The sequence below is a fragment of the Taudactylus pleione genome, unplaced genomic scaffold (genome assembly GCF_031769625.1).
Source record: "Taudactylus pleione unplaced genomic scaffold, aTauple2 ptg000016l, whole genome shotgun sequence".
NCBI lineage: Eukaryota > Metazoa > Chordata > Amphibia > Anura > Myobatrachidae > Taudactylus > Taudactylus pleione.
Window position 1 is genome coordinate 44,696,861 of NW_028284418.1, and position 19,797 is coordinate 44,716,657.

Consider the following 19,797-nt stretch of genomic DNA (forward strand, 5'->3'; position numbering starts at 1 on the left):
CCTTTATGCTAGCCTTGTTTGAGCACATACTGTATGCAAATGAGATTGGGACTATAAATGCTCTGATTTTGATGGTTGTACCACACTCCCTGACAAAGTCCTGTGATGACGAAACATGTTGGGCGTGGCCTAAAGAACATGCATGTAGTAACGTGAGTTGCCAGTTGTACCTGCACCCAAGACAAAGTCTGGTGTTTGAAAAAAGGATTTGGCTATATTGTGTGGTTTGGAGGAGATTGTTATTTCCGGAGGTACCAATACCCACCCGTTGCCCGGTGCTGCTGTTAAATACTACGCTGTTTGCTGTTTTTTGTGATGTAAGTGAGCTACACTTTTAGTAAAAATCTTTTGTCATTATACTCAACTGTGCGCCCTCGTCTCTCTTCTCTGTAATATATATATATATATATATATATATACACACAGAAAAGTATGATACACCACTCTGTGGGCCTGATTCACTATGGATCACAATTGCGATCATGGCTGCGATTATGCATGCAAACTGGCTGCGATGATATGCTAATCCATTGCGATCGCTATGCCATCGCAGCACTACATAGACATGCCCACCTTACCTTACACACATACATAATGTATAGCAAGACTGTGAAACATCGGGTACAATTGAAGCCTTATCACACTTGCACAAGCTCTGACCTTACCCAGAAATTGCTAACTTCATCGCACGTTGTGAGTACTCAAGCTGCCTATGACATCGCAGTGGATAATTATGCTCGCCCCTGTAACAGCATTCGAACCGGCCAACCCCCATCACCTCCCACAAATGGCACTTCTTGTCAATCACTCTGCGATGGGTCTGCATAGTCACTGCGATCGCAGTCCCGATCATAGTGGACAGTTCGCGCATGCGCACTGCAATGCATACTCATGCGCAGAAGGCAACAATCTGCCAATTGCATGCGCAGTTGCGTTCGGTAGTGAATCAGGCCCTGTGTTATAAAATAAGTGAGTGAATTACACAGCTCACCACACCAGACAAATATAAAAGTTCTTACACTGCAGTTCACTTTTATAGAAGGACCGCTGCGTCCCTTCTGTACTAAAAGTCCTGGACCCCTCAGGACATGTAGGTTATAGAGAAAAAAAAACAGATGGGGGCGCTCCATAGTTCATAAAAGTATGTTTATTTAAACATGGCATTAAAACATACTTGCCTACCCTCCCAATTCGGCCGGGAGCCTCCCGAAAATCGGGTGCCGCTCCCTTCCCCCCGGAAAGGCAGGCTGGCCCCATAGACCCCTCTGCCTTGCAGCAGGGGGGAAGAGCAGCATGCCGGGACTAACACGGATTGCAGAAGCCGAGTGCAACGCTGGATGTTACAGAGCTGCATCACTAGGCCACGTACTAATGAGTTTCATCAAAAGTGTTTGTCAGAGGTGACATATGTGGCTAGTGGTAAGATAATGAGCAGCCAAGTGGCATGCGGAATAGGCGGGTATACACATGTAAAAAAATACGCCCCCATCAGCGCCGATCAGCATTGGAAAATCATGTAAGTAACATAATTGTCATACATAAAATAATCTGAACAAAATATATAAAATATATAAGAAACAAGAGGGTAAATTTACTAAAGTGTGAGTTTTTAGAAGTGCAGATGTTGCCCATAGCAACCAATCAGATTATAGCTATTATCTTGTAGAAGGCGCTAGTTAACTGTTAAGTAGAATGTACAGAGACAAATGGTAAGCATGTTCATATATATATATAACATACAAACAAACAATCAGTGCGCTAATCACTCAATCAACAATGAAACAGGTGACTCACAGTCCTTCCATCCACTTGATAAATGGATTTGTAAGAAATGACATCTGTATCCTTAGGACACCAGAAACATGCACAGGCAGTGAACCAAACAGCCGGCGTCTTCCCTTTCTATGCACCCAGATCCATATTGGGTGGTAATTAACTGGAATATGAAACAAAGAAAAAGGGGCACCACATGGTGCATTAAACGTAAAAACTTTTATTCCAAATAGCCGACACACAGCTCTTCAATCAGAATGCGTACTATAAGAAGCGGTCAAATACCACCGCAAGTATAAACAGTGGAAATGAAGTAATAAGCCAGGGTATCACCTGAACGTCTCTGGGATCTCCATTGGCCACTCGATCAATCTCAGGTAAGGACGCCAAACCACGCGTCCTTACCTGAGATTGATCGAGTGGCCGACGGAGATCCCAGAGACGTTCAGGTGATACCCTGGCTTATTACTTCATTTCCACTGTTTATACTTGCGGTGGTATTTGACCGCTTCTTATAGTACGCATTCTGATTGAAGAGCTGTGTGTCGGCTATTTGGAATAAAAGTTTTTACGTTTAATGCACCATGTGGTGCCCCTTCTTCTTTGTTTCATATTCCAATATATACGTATATATATTTATATTAAGAGGGTTGTACTAATTGAGCACTCTTAGGGCCACACTGACCAATGTGAAGATTCACCAGAGTTAGACACCCCTAATTAGGATGAAAAATAAGTCCTTGAAATCTAAATAAGCAATCTTATTGTCAGGACTTCAGATATTCTACTGCCAAAAACACATAAAAAAGCTGTTCAACCTTCTGAAAAAATGTCTATATACTAAGAATAATGTGTTTTCCAGTGCTGAATAGATAGAGATATATAAATGGGCTTCAGTCTGTTTCTTATTTTAAAACATGTAAGTTCTTTTGTAAAATCCTGCAGCCACTTTTAAAGTGGTAACCACCTTAAAACAAAAAGCAAGAAGTGAGGATAAAAAATATGCAAATTTACTAACAAACAGTCTTGATCCACACAAGAAAAAAACAAATATATAATTTCTTATAAAAACTGTCCCAATCTTGTTCGGAGAGAGAAAGCAGCTTGGAGTGCAACAATATTAACCAGTCTCAATCCTCATTAGGAAACAAATGTAACAATATTTTCTCTCCTAAAAACGTCAAAGTCACATCCAGAGAAAAAAAAAGGCAATTTTGTATGCAGCAGTAATAATCTCACAGTCGGTGTTGTTTAGTCGATGGGATGTTAAAAAATATTGCATACACCTCCACCTATGTTGCAGCAATGTACACAGCGATATCAGTGGATAATGAGATGTAAGTTTGATCACCGGACCTTTGGAATCTGGGGATCCGGGCAGCAAAGAGAATGCCGGTTGATGTTGAAATCCAGGGTCTCTCGACGGTCAGCAGCCCCTAACCTTTCCCCTCCTGTCCACTTGTCCGACACTGATCTGTAATAAGGATCAAGGACCCACACTTGAATGAATAATGAATGCTATGTCTATCTGTGTTTGTCAACGCGTTTCTACCCGATTGGGTCTTTGTCAAAGTACCTAGCGACCTTCAGACAGGAGTAGTCCCGGGAGGAACCCGAGGCCGCTAGTTGCGTTCGAAGTGTCAATGATCAATGTGTCCTGCAATTCCCACTAATTCTCGCAGCTAGTTGCGTTCTTCATCGACGCACAAGCTGAGTGAGTCGGTGCCTTGACAAAGACCCAATCAAGTAGATACGCGATGGAAGACACAGGTGGAAGTGGCCTTCATTATTTATTCCAGCATGGGTCCTTGATCCTTATTACAAATCAGTGTCAGACAAGCAGACAGGAGGGGTACGGTTAAAGGCTGTTGACCGATGTTTAAATCCCTAGTTTGGAGTACTGTTAAGTAGTTAATTTACTGGACACCATGGGGTATATTTACTAAAGTGTTAGTTCTTAGAAGTGGAGATGTTGCCTATAGCAACCAATCAGATTCTAGCTATTATCTTCTGGAAGGTGCTAGTTAAATGTCAAGTAGAATCTGATTGGTTGCTATGGGCAACATCTCCACTTCTAAAAACTCTCACGATAATAAATATACCCCCATGTGTGTTCTTGAACCAATATTTAGAACTAAAAAATGAGCAATGGTAAATACATTGGTACTACCGATGTTTTTTCAGTGTCCCTATTCGCTAGTGTCTAGGGAAGGGGCAATATGATCCTATTCTTATAATCATGTATTTTTGGCTCCGCTTCCTCACCATATACATAACATATGTTGTAAAACTCCCCCCACCCCTGCAAATTCCACATTTGCCCATGACACCAAATCTAAATGGAAAAAAAAATGACTGGATGTTGTTTTACAATGGACAGATCATAGACTCTGCACCTGTGAGAATGAGTCTGAATACAAGAAGAAAACTATTGCAATTAAACCATGACAACATCCTGAAAGTAGAAGAAATAATAACTGATTGCTACAAAACAACATTGGTAAGTTATTCAGTAGTTTTAAAATAACCTGATGTAATATACAGTTCATTTAATATTTTTGAGCCTTAAATTGCTTAAGTTAACTATTTTAAGTAGCAACTTTTGTTTAATTACTAATGTATTACTGTTCTTCATTATTTTATACAGATATCGAATATGTTTGATGGACACATTTATACTTTGAATGGGATTGCTCCAGACATAGAAAAAGACAAATTATTTTCCTACATGGACCAGATGGCGCGTGCTCTGCAAAATCTACACCAACACAACATTGTGCACTGTGACATGAGATGTAGCTCCATGTATGTCAATCCAGGAAAGGTAACTGCAATTTGTCACTTTATCACACTAAAGGCCCGATTTAGATGTCAACGCAGGGGGGGTTGGTGCTGCGCTTATGGGAGCAGAGACATTATGGTAATGCTGAAAGTAATAAGACGCCCTCCTCCGGCTTCTCTGATCCGCTGTCTGCACCTGAAGATGCAGCATAGGATCACCATTGGCAATATCTGGGCACGCATCCGACATCTGAGCAACCAATACTACCCAGATATACGCAATGTTTATAGCTAGTCCATGATTGATATTATGTATGTCTGTTATTTGTGAGTCCATTTATATTAAAAGTTAAGTTTTTGATATTTATTTCAAGAGTGCCGCAGACAAAAGAGTTGTTTCTCCTTCCTGTTGCGAACCCATAGTTTGCAGAGAATGTAGACCGCAAATAAGTTGCGGAGGGTAGTGAATCTGCACGGTTGCTGGTTTCAGCACGCCTTTAAAACGCCTGCATTTTAGCTGCTCCTCCCAGTTGCTGCCCCCAAATGGTTGCAGCTTGAAAGTCAGGCTGCGGCTTCCCCCACACTGTGACCATAACCGCAGTAGCATGAGTTAAAGAAATAATTATAGTCCTTGGCAGTGATGTCAATATTGTTCATCCAGCACACCAGGAATTTTAAAGGAAGATCGTTCAGCGATACTGGTATCGCTGATGATCGTTCTGTGTGTACTCAGCATTAGAATTTCAAATTGATCTCTCAAAATGTCTGAAAATATTGTGTAATATTGAAATTTGATTAAATAGAATACAGCAGAGTATTAGAAAATACTGTAAATGCCAATCACTTATTTTGAAAGTTACTGGCTGGGAAAAGATTGAAGGAAACATTCATTGATAGAAAGGGTAGCTTCTGATTGGGTGTGAGTGGCTCAAACCAAGGAGATGGCATCTTCCCCTCCACAGGATGCCCACATCTCCCACTTCACCTTCAGTCTTCTCTCGATAGATCATTGTCAAATGCAGCAATTGGCATTTATTAGCGAGTGTACAATTCAGTTAGAAATTAATTTTTCAGCAAGGTTCTTTGGTAACCACATGCACTAATACTGTGCAGGAAAACTTACAATTCATAGTGGTGCAAGCAAAAATTTATTTTCCTACCACAATTATCCGCTTTGTGGGCATTTGCCCATTAATTGAATATGCCCCTAAATATTGATTTTATACTAACAAATGATTGCACTGTCCCATGTGACGACTACTTTTAATACTTTTGACCTTTACGGTCACAGGAAGTTTGTTTTATGTTTAGTTTGTCGGGGTTTTTTTTGTTATTTTGCTTGGACAGGTCCACATTTCTTCCATTGCAGATTTTTTGGAAAAAAAAACCCATATATGTCATATTTGTTGGATATTTGCTAAAATTGTAACAATAAAATTATCCTGTGCTTCTTTTGTCTGTGTATATTTCAGGGCACTTTGAAACTTGGACATTTTGGAAGAGCTGTTTCCTTGGAAGGTAGACAGACATTCCCAGATGTTATCAAAATGATGCCCGCTGATGCAGAGAGATGGTACAGTATTTATTTATAGTGCTAATGGTGCATACACACGGTCAGATCAGAAAACGATAACGATATCGTGGTTTGAACAATATCGATCATCTAGCACACCACCAACCCCCAAACGACTATAATGACCTGCGATCAACAATCGCGGTTCCCTATAGTAACCTGGTCGATATCACCAGGTTGGACTGCATGCAGGGACGATGGTCGTTATTGTTCTGCCCCTCACTATATGTCTGACAATTTGGAGCAGACAGCATAACCAATACTCTATCTTCCAATAATCCAGTCAGATGTGGTCTAAAAACGGAATTTATTATTCAATAGAGGAACTTGTATGAATGTACACAGGTAAGTGCGTATAAGCGAGTGTGGTAAAACTGTAACTGTAAACAATAAAAGACAATTATAATATGCACATGGAAATGCAAGGCTAACATATACATAACATTGAATATGCAAACAGCACAAAGTTATACAGTATGCAAAGTATAGGCTGCAGTGTGACATAGTACAGCTAACATACATAACTGGCTAAGCAGATCTATGATGGCACAGTTGAAGCTTAGAAACTCACCATCGGATGCTATACCAGGTTGAGCATATGAGGTGATATCTGCCTGGGACCATGTGAGAATGGGAAATGGCTGCTTACAGCTCCTTTAGCCCAGAATGCATTGCTAGACTGCTAAGGCATCTTAGGAAGGACAAAATAGATCAGATTTAAGATGCTACTGTCCTGACCACTAGGTGGGGCTGCTAATATGAATTAGTGTAACAGAAGTGAGATGGATTAACAAACCCTATGCTGAAGGCATGACACTCTCCGTCTGGTATCGCTGATACCACAAATTTAAACTCTAAGTAGGTAACAGTAAGAACAGTTCAGACACTGGTCTGAGAAACAATTTAGTCTCTCCTTGATTACAGATCTTGACTTCGACCTTACGAACTTTCCCATCCTTGCTTGGGAATGTCTTGGTGACAAGACTTAAAGGCCACTCGTTACATTGTGACTGACAATCTCTGACAAGCACAATGTCACCAGGTTTTAGGTCGAGCTTGGCAACTTGCCACTTAGTCCTTGACTGCAGTGTAGAGATATATTGTCTTTTCCATCTGTCCCAAAAGGTGTTTGCTAGACTTTGAACTTGTCTCCATTGTCGTTTGAATAAGTCCTTGTTACTGAACTCTCTGGAAGGAGCATAGATACTCCCGGTCTTCTGAGTAAGAAGAGTAGCAGGAGTAAGCAGAAGCAGATCTTCTGGGTCATTAGAAACTGAAGTCAAAGGTCTGGCATTCACGATAGCTGAGACTTCAGCCAAGAAAGTTGTTAAACCCTCGTGAGTAAGTCTTGCAGCACCTACTTGTAGGAATATGGAATCAAGGATTCTCCGTATTATGCCAATCATCCTTTCACAAGTACCTCCCATATGAGAAGAATAAGGTGGGTTGAAAGTCCATGTACAACTTTGCATACTGAGGTATCTCTCAACACCTTTGGTGTTGATGTTCAAGCAAATTTGTAGTTCTTTGGCTGCTCCAACGAAGTTAGTACCTCTGTCAGAGCGGATGTGTTTTACCGGGGCACGGATAGCAATGAAGCGTCTAAGGGCATTGATGAAACTCGAAGTGTCCATCGATTCTATAACCTCAATGTGATCAGCTCTGATGCCCATACAGGTGAAAACAACTGCCCAGTGCTTGCTGTTTGCACTTGCTCCTCTAGTGTGTCGTGTGACGACAGTCCAGGGGCCAAATACGTCAAGACCAACGTTAGAAAAAGGAGGGTCTGTACTAAGTCTGTCTGCTGGAAGATTAGCCATCTTCTGAGTTTGCGACAGGTAATACATTTGAAGATTGTGTTACTTACACACCTTTTCGCTCCAATAATCCAGAACCCAGCATAATCGTAGAGCTCCTTCAGTAAACAATTGTCCCTGGTGTCTGACTTCATTGTGATAGTGCTGCACAATCAAAGAAGTAACGTGGTGACTTCCAGGCATGATTAACGGATTTTTCTGATTTGATGTTAAATTTGCTTCTTGAAGACGACCTCCTACTCTCAATAAATCATTTTCATCGAGAAATGGGTCTAGCCTTTTTAAGACGCTGTCTCTGTGAATAGGATTTTTATTGCTAATGCAGTCGATCTCTCTTGCATAGGTTTGGTGCTGCACAACACGGATAATGAGGCTCTTGGATTGTTGTGTTTCTTCTGCTGTATAAATATTTTGACAGTGATGCCAACATTTACATTCAGTCACTCTTAGAGATGTGGCACATTTAAATGAACGGGCTATATGAGTTAGGCAGGTAATTGCTCTCAGAAGTGATTTCCAAGTAGAGAATCTTTGGAATCTGTGTGGCTCAAGTTGACAATGTGAGATCATGGTATGGATCGTAGTCACTTGTGCACGGATTTCCACATCTGTATCTGCATCTACTAGCTCAAACGTGTCACCTACAGGATTGTTCCCATCTGTTTCGCACAAGAACTCCGGTCCTCTGAGCCATGCAGTGTCTTTAAGAAGACTGACTGAGACGGCTCTTGTAGCATGATCTGCAGTATTGTGAGCAGTAGACACATAGTGCCACTGTTTTGGATTGGTGGACCTCCTGATCCATAGCATGCAGTTGCTACATAAACATGGAATCGCCTTGTATCATTGCAGATGTTTCCTAACACTACTTTACTGTCTGTGTAGAATTCTGCTCCCGAGAGTTCAATTGGTGGCAACTCAGATGAAATGAGCTCAGCTAATTCTACAGCTAGCACTGCAGCACAAAGTTCTAGCCTGGGTATGGTATGCTCTGGAAGTGGTGCTAACTTTGCTTTGTCCATGACAAACCCAATATGACACTGACCTCTAATATCCACAGTTTTAAGATATGCAACAGCGGCAATTGCTTGGATTGAAGCATCAGAAAATACACATAGTCTTTGGTTTTGTACTTCTGTAGAAGGCACAGGAGCATATGAACGTGTAATATAAAGGTTGGTTAAGGTGGACAGAGAACTTTTCCACTCCTCCCACAAATCTCTTTTCTGGGGAGACAGTGGCGCGTCCCAGTCGGATGACTCGCAGGTTAGGTCTCTGAGCAAGGCTTTACCTTGGATAGTGACCGGAGCAGCAAATCCTAAGGGGTCATACAAGCTGTTTATAACAGACAAGACACCTCTGCGGGTGTAGGGTCTTTCCTCACTGTTCACTTGGAAGGTAAAGGAGTCGGATTTTAAGTCCCATAAGAGTCCAAGGCTATGTTGAGCTGGTGGAGAATCAGTTCCTAAATCTAAATCCCTTAAGTCACTGGTATGATCTTGAGAAGGGAAGGCTTCCATCACTCTTTTGCTGTGGGAAGCTATTTTGTGAAGCCTGAGATTAGAGCAGGCAAGCATTTCCTGTTCTCTTGAGGAGGCTGATTGCTGTCTCATCCATTGGCATAGATTTTAAACAGTCATCTACATAGAAATCTTTTTCTACAAGTTGTCGAACATCAGAACCATACTCTAGCTCGCCCTCTTGAGCTGAACGTCTGAGTCCGTAGATGGCAACTGCAGGGGAAGGGCTGTTACCAAAGATGTGTAGCCTCATGCGGTAGTCTGCATTATCTTTAGAGAGGTCGTTGTCTCTGAACCAAAGGAATCTTAGGAAATTTCTGTCACTTTCCCTCATGAGGAAGCAATGAAACATATGTTGAATGTCAGCTGTGAAGGCAATAGAGTCCTTCCGGAAACATATGAGTACTGCAAGGAGTTTGTTGTTAAGGTCTGGTCCTGTCAGGAGAACATCATTTAAGGAGATCCTTCGAACTTGGCACTGGAATCAAACATGACTCTGATCTGACCTGGTTTCTTTGGGTAGTATACTCCAAACATTGGTAAGTACCAGCATTCGTCTGTGTCTTTAAGAATGGGAGCTATCTCAGCATGACCATTCTCAAATATTTTGTCCATGAAAGAGAAGAAATGATTTTTAATTTCTGGTTTCCTGTGAAAGTTGCGTTTTAGTGAAGAGAAGAGTTTAAGTATTTGTTCTCTGTTGTTAGGTAGGCGCCGTCTGTGTGTTTTAAAGGGTAGAGGTGCAACCCAGCTGCTGGCATCATCTTTGACTAGTCCCTTTTTCATTATTTTCAGGAATAGATTGTTCTCTATGGATATTGCCACTTGGTCACCCCTTTTTGTTCTTTGAAAGACTGTGCACCTCAAATGTTCTTGGTAGCTGCCACAGATGTGGTTGTCACTAGGAGAGTCTATGACAGTGCAGTGTGGTAGCTCCTTTATGAGGAAGTGGTTGTGACATGGTTGAAATAGAGAAGGGTGCCCATTTTCTAAAGTACAGGTAAGCATGCTGTTGACTCTAGCTGGTTTATGCACATTTCCAAGAAATACTTCTCCTATTATGACCCATCCTAGGTCTAATCTTTGAGCATAAGGAGCATTGTGTGGACGTTAATCTGACTTCTGGCTTTGTGAACTCGTAAGATATCTCTCCCAATGAGTAGAATTATCTGGGCTTGTGGGTCCAGTTCTGGTATCAGATGTGCTATACGTTTCAAATGTGCATAATGGATAGCTGCGTCTGGTGTAGGGATTTCAGACCTATTATCAGGGATCTCATTGCATTCAGTGATAGTGGGTAAGGGAAGGCATGTCTTTCTGTCTATGGACTCGACTTGGTAGCCGATTGCTCTCCTCCCCATTGTCTCAAAACTCCCTGCACAAGTCCTTAGGGAGTATGGAGTGCTGGGTGCTTTGATGTTAAAGGTCTCAAAGAAGGTTGATATGGCTAGAGACTTGTTACTTTGATCATCTAAAATTGCATAAAGTTGGACAGCTTTCTCTGGTTGGGCGTTGGGGTAGACTCTGACTAAACAGATTTTGGAGCAAGATCTGCCACTAATAGTGTCTTTGCAGACTTCAGTTCATTGTGAAGTTATCTCTGGTATGAATGCAGTAGTGTCTCTTTGCTCCACACTGAGCTCCCCGCCATGCTCTGTGTTACCATAATTGTGTTGTAAAGTAAATGGGGAAGGTCCAGGGTGTAGAGCTGTATTGTGTTCTGTGCTGTGACATTCTATGCAATTAGCACTAACCTTACAATCCTTGGCAAGGTGGGTTGTAGAAGAGCAGCACTTGTAGCAGATGCCGTTTTCTCTTAGGAATGCTTTGCAGTTCTCCAGGGACTTTTCTCTGAAGGCTCTGCATTTCAGGAGAGTGTGGTTTGTTATGCAGAGGACACTGCTTGGCAGGATCTTTATCTCTATTCTCTTGGTGAGTAGAATGCGTAGCCTGTGGGAGGAATCTGTATAATGCACATTAGGCTTGTGAACTGCGACTGACATTTTGCGGGGGTTAGGTAAAATAGGGGTTGAGCTCGTCAGGGTAAAGGCAAAACTAGGATCATTCCTGGTCTTAGCTTGTTAGTGCATGAAACAGAGAAAAACAGAGAATGGTGGAAATGGCACGTTGTGCCGCTGCTTATATTTGGAACCATTGCCCCTGCACATTGTAAGTTAGCTTTTGCACTATAGGGTTAATGCCTCTGGCTGTGTCGAGGAAGGCAAATCCTGGTAAGTCTCCCTCACACTTGGCTACTTGAAGCTCCATTAGTAGGTCACTTAATTCTCTCAGTCTCTGATAGCTTTTGTTAGGTAACCTAGGGAAATCATCAATTCTTTTGAATAGTGCATTTTCTATTATCTCTGGTGAGCCATAGCACTCATTTATTCTATCCCAGATCATTTTAAGGCCATTCTCAGGATGGTTAAGATTGATCACTCTTAACCTTCTAGCATCTGCAGCGGATTAATGTCCAAGCCATTTAATTAAAAGGTTTATCTCTTCTCTATGTGAAAGGCCTAACCCTCTGATGACATTTTGGAAATAGGATTGCCAGGCTCTGAAGCTCTCAGGGCGATCATTGAACTTTGAGAGTCCTTTTGTGACCAGCTCATGGTGAGCAAGAAACTTGGCAAAGTCTAATGTGTCTAGGAGATGCTGTTTGTGCATTAACATGGTGGGTAAATGGTGCATGGTCATACCTGTTAGGATTGTATGGTTCCTGTTGGCTTGTGTCATACCACTTTTGTGTATGGGTAGTTGTGCCTTTGCTGTAGTTGGCAGATTCAGACACCTGGTGTGGGGGAGAGATGTCCCTCATGGGTTCCCTGTGTCTAGAATTGTCTTGTTTGCAAGTTTGCAGTTCACTGTTCACGCTGCATATTGTGTTTGGCTTATTTCACTGACGAAGTCCGAATGCATGCTTTGTACTGAATGAGGTTTGCTACCCATTTTGGATGCTTGATTGACATATTCTGATGTGCGTTGCAATGAATTCTGCGATCTAAGCTCTGCGTCAAGCACATTGATCCTCCTTATATCAGGGAGTTCTACAGATTCTAAGAACTCTGCTTCAGCTATGGCAGCTGCTGCTTCCTTCTCTGCAGTGAGCTTCTCACTAATTGCTTCTATGTGGTTTTTCTCCATATCTCTTTCTGCATCCAGATGTGATCTTTCCATATCTCTGTCTGCATCCAGACGTGATCTTTCTGCTTCCAGACTTGATCTTTCTGCTTCCAGACCTGATCTTTCTGCTTCCAGACGTGATCTCTCTATTCCTTTCTCTGCTTCTAAATGTGATTTCTCTATTCCTTTCTTTGCTTCTAAATGTGATTTTTCTATTTTCAATTGCATCTCTTGTTCAGCAAAGGTGGCCTGCACTTTTGCAGCTTCCACTTTTCCACGTGCCATTATGGCTGCATTGCTGACAGATAAAGATTTGGAGGAACAAGAGACTTGGGGCCTGATTGAGAGCTGAACGCTCTGACCAGAGCGCTCGCTCTGAATCAGGGCCCTCCTACCTGAAAATGGAGCGGCCTCCTGGCCGCTCACATAGCTGTGGGTGACCACCCACAGCATATGTGAGCGGCCAAAAAGATGGTTGCGATGGTCTTTGACTATCGCGACCATCGGGCTTGTGACGAGACCCTGCGGTAGGGTCTCGCTGCCGCAAGCCCAGGAGTGATTTTGGCTCTATCAGAGCCAAAATCACTCCCACTGACATCACTAGTGATGTCAGTGGGGCCGGCTTCAGACGGTAGGCGTTCCCATGGGAATGCCTCCGTCTGGCAGCCATGCCCCCAGCACGCCCACCAAAGGGGGCGTGCTGTCAATCAACATCGACAGCATGCCCCCTTTGGTGCGAGACCCAGTGCGACGGAGAGCCCGTCGCTATCCGGGTCTCGCGCATGCGCACGACGGAGCTCCCTCCGTCATGCGCATGCGCAGTGGGGCAACATCGACCCGCTTGCGAGCATCCTTTGCTCGCGAGCGGGTCTGAATGACCCCCTTGGTACCTTGTTTTGTATGAAGATGTCGTTTTCTGTGACATGATGATGGAATGGAAATGCTTGACTGTGTAGAGGCTGCTGTATGGCAATGTGCAGGTAACTGAGCTGACACTGTAGCAGGTCTCTGAGTAGTCAGGGTCTTGGGACTGTTGTTAGGCTGTTTGACTGTGCAGAGACTGTTGTCTTGCCATATGCAGATGGCTGTACTGACAATGTGAAATTCCTGTGTAGTCAATGGCGGTACTCCTATTGCTGAGCTGTCACGGTTAGACTGTATATAAACTCTTGTGCTGTCATATGCAGATAGCTCTGGCTGGCAGTGTAACAGATCTGTGGGTCAGTATGTGTCCCACTTGCTGACAAACAATGCTGCTGACGAAGTCAGATATATGCATCACACACTGACAGCCCAATGTTTTACTGGTCTGCCCCTCACTATGTGTCTGACAAATTTGGAGCAGACAGCATAACCAATACTCTATCTTTCAATAATCCAGTCAGATGTGGTCTGAAGAACGGTATTTATTATTCAATAGAGGAACTTGTATGAACTATGAATATACACAGGTACATGCGATTGAACGAGTGTGAGGTAAAACTATAAATGTAAACAAAAAAAAGCAATTACAACATGCACATGGAAATGCAAGGCAAACATATACATAACATTGAATATGCAAACAGCATGAAGTTATACAGTATGCAAAGTATAGGCTGCAGTGTGACATAGTACAGCTGTCACGGCTAGGGTATTTCAGCATTGCGCTAGGCGGGTGTTACCTGTGAGGTCATTGTGGCGCGGGCTGTCTGGTGGCGGAGCTGGTGTCTGGCGGGGGGCTTTGGCTGCGCGCGTTGTTGTGCGGGCCTGTTGTCACTCTGCGCTGGTGAGGCCTGGCGGCGTCTCCGTTCCGTTTGGCATGGGCGCCGCCATCTTGCCTTCTGGCCATGTGATGCAGCTGGCCAATCCTGGTGATTCACATGTTCCCTCCGGCCAGTAACAGCACGGCATGGGGTATTTAGGAAGGGTCAGTGCCTTCCTTCTTTGCCAGTGCAACGTGCATCTCAGCCTAGCTGAGAGGGAGTTCTCTGTGCTTATCCTGTTCCTGTGAACTCGCTGTCTGCCAGTCTGCCTGTCAGCTCATAGCTTCCACTGGACTACCCTGCTTCCTCCACCACCCTTGCCCATACCTGAGTGCCTGAGCCTGCTGACATCCTGCTCATTGCCTTAGTTCACCTGCAAACCTGGCTATTATTTTCCTGCATCACTACCTGCATACCTGGTGGATTTTTCCAGTCTCACTACCTGCACACCTGGACAGTTCTAATTGTTTCTACTTGGACATTAACCCATTACTCCCACCACAGAACTTTAGTGCACGTTTATATATACCTTGATTTTTATTTACTGCCATACTTTATGTCTTCTCAAGCACTTATTAAAAAACCTAGTTTTATTTTTAAACCCGCTTCTGTGATCGCTCCTGCTACCACCCTGGGTCCACAAACAACCCAGAACATAACAGTTTGCACTGGCCCCATGGAGCCGGCCACGGATCAGGAGTCAGGAGTGGATTTATTCCGGTGCATTTCTGGTCGTTTAGAAAATCTGGAAAACATGCAGCATCAGATGGATCAATTTTTGCAAGAGATGTCTAAGCGACAGGATAGTTTAGAAACTTCCTTTTCTACCCCTGGAGTACCAGCAACCACATCCGCATCAGCGTCTGGGAATACAGGAGGCAGATCATCTCCCCGCTTACATCTTCCTTTACCAAGTAAATTTGACGGCAACCCTAAACTCTGCCGAGGATTCCTAAATCAGTGTGACATACATTTTACCCTGCAGCCTGACAACTTTCTAACTGCAAAAACTAAAGTGGCTTATATAGTCTTTCTGTTATCCGGCCAGGCCTTGGAATGGGCTTCACCACTCTGGGAGCACTCAGATCCGCTGCTGGAAAATTACGCAGGCTTTGTGTCATCCTTCAGGAGGATTTTCGATGAACCTGGGCGTACTGTATCAGCATCATCAAACATCATGACACTGAGACAAGGGGTCCGTCCTGTCAGTCAATATGGCGTGCAATTTAAAATTTTAGCATCAGAGTTAAAATGGAATGAGGAAGCCCGCACCTCGGCCTTCTGGCATGGGTTGTCGGACCGACTAAAGGATGATCTAGTCACTCGAGAGCTTCCTACTAATCTGAATGACATGATTTCGTTGTGTATCAAAGTTGACCTACGCTTCAGGGAACGTCAGGCTGGAAAACACAGAACTGACCGGCAAAGGTTATTTGCTCTCTCCATTTCTACCCGTCCCATTCCTTCTCCTACTGAAGAGGAGCCTATGCAGGTGAATCATACACACCTCTCCAAAGAAGAACGTCAGAGAAGAATTCAAAAGAACATCTGTCTGTACTGCGGAGAGTCAGGTCACCTGCTGATCTCCTGTCCCCGTAAACCGGGAAATGCCCAAATCCTAACTGACCCGGGAGACATCAAGTTAGGAGTTATGTGCCTGTCTCCAAAAATTAAAGACTTCACGATTACCCTAGCTTTCTATATTAAACCAAAACCTGACTTTGCTACTGCTCTACTTGACTCGGGAGCAGCCGGGAATTTCATAGCGTCTAGTTTCATAGATAAATTTCAGACTCCTTGTTTGTCTCTCAACCATGCCATCTCTCTGACCTCTATAGACGGACGCCCTCTAACTAACGGGATAGTCACCAAGGAGACTCAACCAGTATTGGTCCGAATTGGGGCACTTCATTCTGAGTCAGTAAAATTCCTGGTGATATCAGAGGCCTCTCAAGAAATTGTTCTTGGTCTACCCTGGTTGCGTCAACATAATCCAAGGATAGATTGGAGTTCTATGCAGATTCTGTCATGGGGTATGGACTGTCAGAAATCCTGTCTTCCTAAAATTCGACCTGTAAGAAAGACAGTTCCATTAGTTTCTTCTGCCATTCCCAAGGAATATCAGATGTTCGCTGATGTGTTCTCTGAGCAGCAAGCAAATATCTTACCTCCTCATAGGGAATGGGACTGTCCAATTGATTTGATATCTGATAAGATACCACCTCATGGTCGTACCTATCCGCTGTCCTTGCCTGAGACTCAAGCCATGACCGAGTATATCTGGGACAACCTGGCAAAGGGGTTCATTCGCCCCTCTACTTCACCTGCCGGAGCTGGATTTTTCTTCGTTGGCAAGAAGGATGGTGGTTTAAGACCATGTATCGATTATCGAGGCCTTAATGACTTTACTGTAAAGAATCGATACCCTCTTCCCCTGATTACTGAGTTGTTTGATAGGGTCAAGGGCTCTGTCATTTTTTCTAAATTAGATCTGAGAGGGTCTTACAATCTTATCCGTATTCGAGCTGGCGATGAATGGAAGACCGCTTTTAATACCAGAGATTGACATTTCGAATATTTAGTAATGCCTTTTGGATTGTGCAACGTCCCTGCTGTCTTTCAAAGTTTCGTTAATGAGATTTTCCGGGATCTGTTATATGTTTCAGTTGTTGTCTATTTGGACGATATACTGATTTCTTCATCGTTTGTAGCTAAACATCATGAACATGTTAAAGAAGTTTTGACCCGTTTGAGAGAGAACCACCTTTACTGCAAGCTGGAGAAGTGTGTCTTTGGAGGGCCCAGTGTACCTTTCCTCGGCTATGTTATTTCTGGCTCCAATTTGGAAATGGACCCCAAGAAGGTACAAGCAATTCTGGATTGGCCCCGACCTCAGACACTGAAGGCCATCCAGAGATTGTTGGGCTTCACCAATTATTATAGGCGTTTCATTCAGGGATTCTCTACACTGCTGGCTCCCATTACAGCCTTGACCCGCAGAGGTGCTAATCCTGCCCAATGGTCACCAGAGGCAGAGTCTGCCTTTCATCTCCTAAAACAGGCCTTTATCTCAGCACCAGTTCTTCGACAACCAGATCTGGACAGGCCTTTTTTGTTGGAAGTAGACGCATTATCTGAAGCTGTGGGAGCAGTCCTGTCTCAACGTTATGAGGACAATCGAGTCCATCCTTGTGGGTTCTTTTCTAAAAAATTCTATCAATCAACATCGACAGCACGCCCCCTTTGGTGCGAGACCCGGAGTGATGGTGAGCCCGTCGCTCACCGGGTCTCGCGCATGCGCACGACGGAGCTCCCTCCGTTGTGCGCATGCGCAGTGGGGAACATCGACCCGCTTGCGCGCGTCCTGCCGCTCGCGAGCAGGTCTGAATGACCCCCTTAGTCAGATGATTAACATTTGTGAAGTTGAGGGTAATTATTGTCTGACTGCACATATGTTCTCCATTTGCGACACAAAGGAGTCAATTCAATTAGCTGTGAGTGGGGAAATGCCAGCAATAGCACATCAACTTATCCTTTCTCACAGATTTTTTTATTCCAGCCCAATGGGGCTACCAACAAAAAATCGGAGAATTCCATATAAAAAGTGCTGCAGCTAATTTAATCTACTCCATAAAGGCAGAGTCACACTGGAAACATAAAGTGGCCCTGGAAAAAAATTCTGAAAGTGGCACCATGTAGTTGGGACCAAATCAACTGTAGGTGGGGCCAATGCAAACATAGACAGGGTTAGCAAAATGTTAACCCTAGCCAAACTACAACATAGAGTATACTCTTGTACAAAGGATCTTAGAAACTGCCATACAATACATAGAGCATTTCAGTGACCAAAATACAATACAGAGGCCATCCCTGTGACTGAAATCAACAAAGTCCATGAATACACGGCAGAATGGTAACTGGCAAACAAATGAGTTCCTTACAGATACTGTGGTTCAAATGCATAGAACTGGAAATGGAGCCTGATACTCAGCATTATCACTGGCTATCAAACACCCAGAATATAGAAACCAGTCACCTACCACTAGTGTCTTACTAGATGGACCAGTTACTTGGGGCACTTGATATAAGTGGAGCACTTGCTGAGATACAGACCCTTTGGAGAATGCAGAGTTCTTGTTGAGAAACAGACACTTTGGAGAATGCAAAGCTGTTGCTGAGAAACAGGCACTTTGGAGAATTAAATAGGCACTAAGTGTAAATTAAGCACTTGCTGAGAAACAGAAACTTAGTGTAAACAGAGCACTTGCTGAGAACACAGGAACAGAGCTGGAATCAACTAAAGCTCGGAAACAGGGAACTATCCTCAAGCGAAGGAAGAGAGTTGTTCTGGCACTGAACTAGATTCCAGAGCTTGTTTAAATAGAGTGCTTCCAGTGACTTGGATAAACAGATTATGTGAGCGCTGATTCTGGGATCCACTTGGACTGGAAAAAATCACATGACAGAATTCCATATGGCCGCATCCATGCAGCTGGACTGATTGTTTACAATGAAGATGCAGTGCTCAGGAAAGCGACAGGCGGCCAGTGACCACCACACAAACTTAGAGCATCCCAGTGACCCCCATATGAAATATAGAGCTTTCTAGTTACCCCATATAATAGATACAGCTTCCAAGTGACTGCCATATACTACAGAGAGCATATCAGTAACCAACATACAATATATAGAGAATCCCACTGACTACCATACATCATAGAGTATTATAGAGAGTATATTAGTACCACCATTCAATACAGAGAGCATATCAGTGACCACCATCCAATAACACATAACATAACTATGTTTACCTAAATACTGTACATATGTAGATAAAACAAAGGAAAGATGGCCCTGCTTGCTAGAGCTTACAATTTGGGGTGTTATTGGAGAAAGTTGTAGTAACTAGCATAATAATTTAAATGAAGCTAAATTATTTTTTATTTGAATTTCAAGTCAAGAATCTTGCATTCAGAGAATGCTTGGTGAAGAATAAATATGATTATGTATAAAATTAAATACATCAAAATAGCATATTAAAATTACAAACAATTATTTAATTATTTAATCAGCTAATGTATCTGTCAAACAGTGTTTCCCAGCTACAGTCCTCAACCTTAACAGTGCATGTTTTTTCAGGTTTCCTCACAGAATTACAAGTGAAGTAATTAGTACCACCTGTGGATCTTTAAAAATTTGTCAGTCAGTAATTAATGCACCTGTACTGAAGCATGGGTATGGAAAATATGCACTGGTAGGGTTCTCTGAGGACTGGAGTTGGGAAACAATGGTATAACACACAGGTTCCCAAACTTGGTCCTCAGGACCCCAAACAGCACATGTTTTCCAGGTCTCCTCACAGAATCACTAGTGTAATAATTAGATCCACCTGTGGATCTTTAAAAATGTGTCAGTGAGTAATGACTACACCTGTGCACCTGCTGGGTGACCTGGAAAATATG

General features: G+C 43.2%; 1 protein-coding gene and 1 pseudogene across 1 annotated transcript in view; one reads left to right on the forward strand and one right to left on the reverse strand.

Moving 5' to 3' along the window:
* Positions 1-19,797, forward strand: part of LOC148541994 (uncharacterized) — a 141,854-nt gene that overhangs the window by 97,640 nt on the left and 24,417 nt on the right. Inside the window, exons 14-16 of the mRNA XM_088476742.1 lie at positions 4,154-4,273; positions 4,421-4,597; positions 6,027-6,127. Of these exons, the coding sequence (XP_088332868.1) occupies positions 4,154-4,273; positions 4,421-4,597; positions 6,027-6,127 (398 nt within the window). The remainder of the gene's footprint in view (positions 1-4,153; positions 4,274-4,420; positions 4,598-6,026; positions 6,128-19,797) is intronic.
* Positions 3,354-3,507, reverse strand: LOC148541995 (5.8S ribosomal RNA; annotated as a pseudogene).